At 38.5% G+C, this 6,802-nt stretch overlaps 1 protein-coding gene across 1 annotated transcript in view; it reads right to left on the minus strand.

The window, feature by feature from the left end:
• Nucleotides 1-2,747: 2,747 nt before the first annotated feature.
• The window catches only part of ccne2 (cyclin E2), a gene marked incomplete at its 5' end in the record, with an annotated part of 4,219 nt that continues 164 nt past the window's right edge, over nucleotides 2,748-6,802 (minus strand). The window contains 7 exon segments of the mRNA XM_035673000.1: nucleotides 2,748-3,986; nucleotides 4,345-4,502; nucleotides 4,708-4,819; nucleotides 4,905-5,039; nucleotides 5,859-5,954; nucleotides 6,032-6,178; nucleotides 6,260-6,395. Of these exon segments, the coding sequence (XP_035528893.1) occupies nucleotides 3,876-3,986; nucleotides 4,345-4,502; nucleotides 4,708-4,819; nucleotides 4,905-5,039; nucleotides 5,859-5,954; nucleotides 6,032-6,178; nucleotides 6,260-6,395 (895 nt within the window).

A 6,802-nucleotide genomic window follows, 5' to 3' on the forward strand; every position in this document is an offset into this window, starting at 1 on the left:
CTGATTATTGTAGAAAAAGTGAATAGTTGAGACTTTAAAAAGTTGATCAATAGAAGTAGCCCAACCCCTCCGACCCCCGACCCCTGACCCCGAAGCACATGAGCCAGAGTGCACATTGAGTTGACATGAAGCATATGCACTGTTGCAAACAATGAATGAAGGTTAATGTGCTGCAATGCAGATGAGTTTGACAGTGAGGCGACACAGTAATCGAGTACAGACCTAATTTATTGATATATTTTAATATCGATTGAGCTTAACTTACGATGTTATGGCCTTCTTGCTTATTAGGGGGTGAAAGAAAACTTAAAAAATACACACAGGTAGGTCTTTATCTCAGCGTTTGGTTCACTTCTGTGTAAGTAAATGTAAAGTGTCAACAATAACCAAACGTCAAGGAGGAGAAAACACTGAAATTGTCCAAAAAGAAAAAGCTTATAAAGTCTGAATGATCAAAAAAAAAATCATTAAACACACAAACTCCCTGCAGTTACTGATTATATCTATAAAATATGCCACTGAGTCAGTTTAATAAATGATAGAAAAGGGGTCCTCGTAAGGAAAAAAGGCTGGGAAGTAGTGATAATATCACACGTCCCCAAAAGTGACATAAGTGTGTATATGTGTGTGTGTGGAGGCCACGCTTTCCCAGGCGGACACAATGCCCTCCATCTACAGGAGTTTCTTAAAGGGGGGTAGCATGTATATGTAGGGAGGGGGACTCTGTCTGCCAGAATACCCTATATATGTCACACACACACACACACACATTATTCAGCCCTTTGTCTCTTTCTGTGGATGTTCTCGTTGTCCTGCAGCAGTTTTTTCAGGCAGATTTTTCTGAACTCTGTGAAGTAACATCTCCAGCACATCTTGTGTCTCCTCGTTAGCACGTGAATGTTTTTCTTTACACATGCTGGAAGTTTTCTTTGTTTTGTCTTCGGCTGCCAAAACTCTAAACGTCGCACTAAACTGCGACCTGAAGACTTGTTTCCTCTTCACTAGTTAGACTCAGTCAGTGGTTAGAATATGGTCCTTATTATTCAGTGCATAACAGTAACAGTAGAGAACAGATTTCTAGAGTTTTACTGATATTTTTATACAATTCTCTGTATTATTCTCTCTGTATTGTGTATTTTTTTTATTATTTTGAACAATCATACAGATTTAATAACTTTCTTTTTGGACAGATTTAGTGTTTTTTTCTCACTGTTCTATCAGCTGTTTTGTTGTTTTCTAATGCAAGATGACTTATTTAAGTTTTTCTAATTATTATTATCTAAACTTTAAAAATTACAGTTTAATTTAGTTTTCTTTACAGAAATTAACGTGATGCTGAGATATCGATCTACTTATTTTCCTACACTCCTCGCGACTATAATTAAAAGCAAACTATAACATAACACACTAACATTTTAGGTTAAATTTATGAACAAACATGAGGAGACGTTGGTCAGTCAATGTGTTTGTGTTGTAAAACTTATTCTGACAAATAATCCCCATATTATAAACACTAAAACTACAATAAAATATCCAGTGAATTTACATGTCTAATGTAAAATAACCACAAAAATCTGTAAATAATCATAAAATCACTGCTTTTTTAAAGAAAAAATCTTTTTTTTTTCACAAAAATATTAAAATACATTTGCAAATTTCCTGATTAATTGATTAATTGTACATGGATTTGTTTGTTAATTGACAGATATCTTTCTGGAGGTTTTCACAACAGAAACATTGAATAAATGTTGTTTATCAGTGTATAAGCATCGGTAAACTGTCCAAATACAGTTTTTATCAGTGAAAACAGCAATAATTACTGTAATTTCAAAGATGACTTTTATTACACTTCTATAACTTTTAAAATCTAATAACAGCACTCTTCTGTAAATTTAAGACTGATTATTTGTATAATAGCAGTGTTCACCTGTATTTATAGCTCACTGCATTGTTTTTTTACAGTATAATGAAAAATACAAAATATATAATAACTGATTTAAAGCTGTCTGCCTGTGCCTGTAGTCATTACCCAGAATGCGTTTTAGTCCAACGTGTGAACAAGCCGATAACTTTCCTCCTCTCACATTTAATTAATCGCATTATTTTCACTGTAACTCGCAATTTAATAGAAAAACTGAAGTAACCCTAATGCTGCCTTTTTCACGGCAGCCATTTTGAGATACACTAGCAGGGTAAACGCAGACGTTATCACCACCACAGATTTGTCCGTCGCGTTCTCCGGTGAACTGTAACTTTAATTTGGCAATAAACAAACGTTGCTGTGTGTATTTTGTATTCATGGCTATGAAGAAATTAGACTGAACATCGAAAAGATCGCTGCAAGTTTGCAGACTCCTGTTAAAGTGACAGGATGAAGAACTTTACTGTGAGAGGACTGTTAAGTTTTATTCCATATTTTATTGTAAATATAAGTTTTTGCCATGAGATTTTAGAGGTTATGGTGTTTTTAAATCGAAACCAGTCTCTAAATTTCCAGGACGTGTGGAAATACGCAGCAGGTATCCGTGACGGGCTAAAATACTATTAAACATTTCCGGGATAATTTTAATCTTGTTTTTCATCACAATTCATGAGTTTTATTCCTCTTCACGTCTGATTAACGGGCTTTTGAGTTTATAACACACAGGTTAATGTAGGAGAGGAGCTTAAATACAATTAACATTTTCCAGGACAACGAACAACGAAGATCAGAAATCTAAATTTCTCAGACAGACCAAACTCGCTTCTCATTTCACTTCATTTTATTTAAAACATTGCAATATAAAAAGAAAATTACACACTTCTGAATTGTTCTATATACAAAAACATACATTCTTTAACATCTACATACAGTTTACATGGTTGTTCACTGCAGAGCCTCCGTCAGGCTGCGGAGCTCCTCACGCTGTACAGTCACAGGTTTTTGTTCGATCTCTCGACGGCTCCTTCTGCCTTAAAGTAGCCGTACAGTTCATTTTCATTTCAAAAGGCACTAAGAAAGGACAGGCTAGTACAACAGGTGACAGAGCTAAATCATAAATAGCTTTTGCCTTTGGCAGTGATCAAACTGAGCTCATTCATTACTGAATTTTTTTTTAACATATGAACAGACTGTTTTGAATCAATAAATACAAGCACTGAAAAATGAAAACTTTGCACCATTGTAGGCAGTTTTCCTATGAAAGTCAAGTTTTCCAGGAATGTAACAAGAACGTGCAACCAGGTTGCAACTACAATAAAGAAAAAGGGGGATTATTGAGCCACAAACACATCAGGTGCATTCAAAGACACCTCCAGGTTTCAGGACGTTACAGAGTCAATCAGGTGTCTGACTGTTCCTCCGGCTCAAAGATAATGAGTTCATACACTATTTAATGGGATAGACGAGGGTGACAATTAAAACACTTTAATTACCCCAGTTTAGAGTAGAATTAAATATTTAAAGGTTGAAATGAGAAACTCACTTCCATGTTCCTGAGAATCCGACTGAAGCACCAGTAAAACCTCACAGGTACAAAATGTTCAGTTTCCTCTCAAAACAAAAAACTGTTTATTTCTTTAAAATAAAAAATAAAATAAAAAGTTTGCGTCCCCACATCCCATCAGTCGCTACTGCAGGTAAGACGTCTCGTACCTGCTGGCTCAATTCAAACTAATTAACTTGTAATTATTAAAAAAAGTTTGGTTATGTGCCGAAGAACTGCAGCTCCTGAATCTCCAGTCGCAGTTTTAGAAAACCAAATAAAAAAGACTTAGTGTTTAAAAAAAATACTATGTTTTCCCTAAAATGGCGTGCTGCTCTGCGAGGGGTCGGCAATCACTTCAGGTTAAACTGTGGAGAGAGAGGTAGCGGTCCTTGCTGGTCGTGTGCTCGCTCAGGGATTGGCTGGTTTCTCTGTGCTGCTGGGCGGAGTCAGGATCGAACCCGCGGTGACGGGCGACAGCTGACAGTTGGGTTTGTCCATCTGACGCTTCTGAGCTTTTCTCTGCAGAACAATTCAACGTCACAAAAAAGGATTAAAAGACGATTTAAAAACATTTAAAAAACAGAATTAGTCCACTTTTTAAAATCAGCACTGATGGTGCTTTTATTTTGGTAATTTTAAAAAGGGCTGAAACTTTTATCCACCAACAGTGATTTAGTTATTGCAGCTTTAATGCTTGTTTATACAACAAAACCCCCAATTAGGTGATTTTATAGATATTAAACATACAGAACTACTAATAATCTGTACAATGAACCCAAATACACAACAAGTGCACTGAGTGTAAAACGAGTGATTCGGATGAGTTTCCTGTGAATATTCGAGAGCTTTGTTTCTATAATAATGTGTTCTCTCTCACCAGCAGGTCCAGATAACCGACGTGCGTCTGGATGTTGTGTCTGTCGTCAGATTTCACTTTGGGGAAGTTCTTGAGTTGCGGCGCGGCTTCAGACTGCAGCGTGTCCATGAAGGGAGTCATCCACCGAACGCAAGGAGCCACGCTGTCCCACGTTAGACCTGATGGACCAACAGACGGGGGTCAGGATTCAAAACGCAAAGCCAGAGAACATTTTACCTCCGTCGACATACAAGTTAATTTATCCTATTTTTAAACATCTTTTTGATAAATTAAGTCCATAAAAAGCAACTAAAACCTTTATTTCTGTCGCCACAGAGGATTTAAGATTTAACTCAGACGTCCAGGCGGGAAAATCAAACCTACCTGAGACTTTGTGAACGACGTCGAACGTGGAGAAGTGACAGAAGGCGGCCGCAGCGAGAACGCTGTAGCTGTAGTCCAGAGAGCAGGAGTCCATCATACACAGGTCCAACAGCTGCAGCACAACAGGTCAACGGTCAGAACGACAGCAACAGGTTTGATTATCGAGCGCGTGAAGAGACGCGGGTGCGAAGGTTTACCTGCGTGATCTGGATGTACGTTTGCGGCGAGAACTGCGGCACCAGGAAGTTCTCGTCGCCCGTCTGAGCTTCGACCTGCGCGTACAGCTTCAACCAGGAGATCGGCGTCTCCGGACACAGATTCCAGTCCAACGCCTGCAGGACCACAAACAGACACCTTTAATGTCAGCAGGACTTTAAGTTACTATTGAATTACTGAAATTAGATTTTTAACGGCTCCGTACAAGAAATGCAGCTCAAACCGCTTAAATATATATTTTTTGTAAGTGTGTGTTTTAAAGACAGAACGAAAGAATAAAACCACTTCATAGAGATAAGAATGAACGTATAACATGAGACGGAGTAAAACTAATAACTCCAGATACATTTGTTGAAGGTCGTATTGTTGAATTCTGCTAGAAACGTGATGTAATAAAAGTTTAAGATTATATTAACTATTTTATGTCACTTTTTAGAACAAATCCAAAGTAGTATTTACATTTCACTGACACTTTGAACAGTGACTTTAAAAACAGAAGTTCCTTGTTTTCTGACTGTAACAAATTAAAATATCACTAATAAAGTTGTAAAAGTTGCTCCACTGACGAGGTTACATAAACCCACGCTGCTGTAAAGTGATCGGAGGAGTTTATATAAATTTAAATAATAACTAACTTTAACTTTAAATAACTTATATAATTTCCCTCTGGGATTATTAAAGTATTTCTGATCCTGATATTATGTTTTGTATCTGAAGCTGCAGACTGGGATCAATAAAGTGTCTTATGAGCGCAGTAAGCAACCTCTGTACTAGTATAAGTATTGATCCCTTTGATTTTACAACTATACCGGTTAAATAATCTGATGGGAAATCTGTTTTGTGTTCTTTCAGCAGTTTTAAACCACATTAACTTCATTTTAGTGTCAGGGAGTCTGCGGGGTCTTAAAGCATTGGACTGATGAAGAGTTTTATACCTTCAGCATGTGAAGCTCTGTGCTCTGGATGTCCCAGATATCGCAGGCTCCGTCGGTGACGTAGGCGAACTCGAACAGTTTGGGAGGGTAGATTTCCTGAAGAGAGCAGAACACAATAAGCATCCAGACGTGGATTTAATTCAGTCCCCGACGCTCGTGTGATCGGGACTCACCTCTATCTTCGAGGCGATGAAGAGCGCCGTGATCCCCAGGAGCTGCAGGCATTCTTTGCTCACGTTGTCCTCGGTCAGCATGAAGCGGTCGAAGTAGTCCTGAGCGAGGTAGGCCGTCTGCCGGTGGAGGCTGTACACCTCGCTCACCTGCAAAAACACACTCAGTTATAACGGCTGTTTAAAGAACGGAGCCGGTCCTGGTCCAGTTTCAGTCCGCTGGTTCCTCACCTCCAGCAGCCAGTCCAACAGAATCGCCCTCATCTTGGGCTGCAGTTTGGGGTGCCGCTGCAGGTAACTCTTGTCGTGAACGTACTTCAGCTCCTTGTTGAGCATCTTGATCCACACGTCGTCCGAACTGGCCCAGCTGGAGGACAAACGCCAGGTTTTAACTTATTTTATGATAAATGTCATTTCTGTCGGTTTCATTTACATTAAAAAAAAAAGTTTTGTTCTGAGTTTGTGTCACTTTTGAATCAGCTGTTGGCTCCTGTTGGAAGAGAAACCCTGAAACTGGATCAATTCAGGTTTAAAATCAGGGATTCAGCAGTTTAAAGTTAACTTTAAGACCTATTTTACGTCTATTGTGAAATTAAAAAGTACAAAGAATCTGAGAGAACTGGTATCGGTTTCATTTTGTAGTTACACTCTGATCAATACACATTTCTCTCTCATTGATCCAATCCATTTTGAGCCTGTCAGTCATATTTAAAGACTTTTTGAACCCTGCGAGCTAAAAGAACTGAACTTAAGGTGACACACACACACACACAC

Source organism: Morone saxatilis, unplaced genomic scaffold (assembly GCF_004916995.1).
Source record: "Morone saxatilis isolate NCDOM2014 unplaced genomic scaffold, NCSU_SB_2.0 Contig24, whole genome shotgun sequence".
NCBI classification, from domain to species: Eukaryota; Metazoa; Chordata; class Actinopteri; family Moronidae; genus Morone; species Morone saxatilis.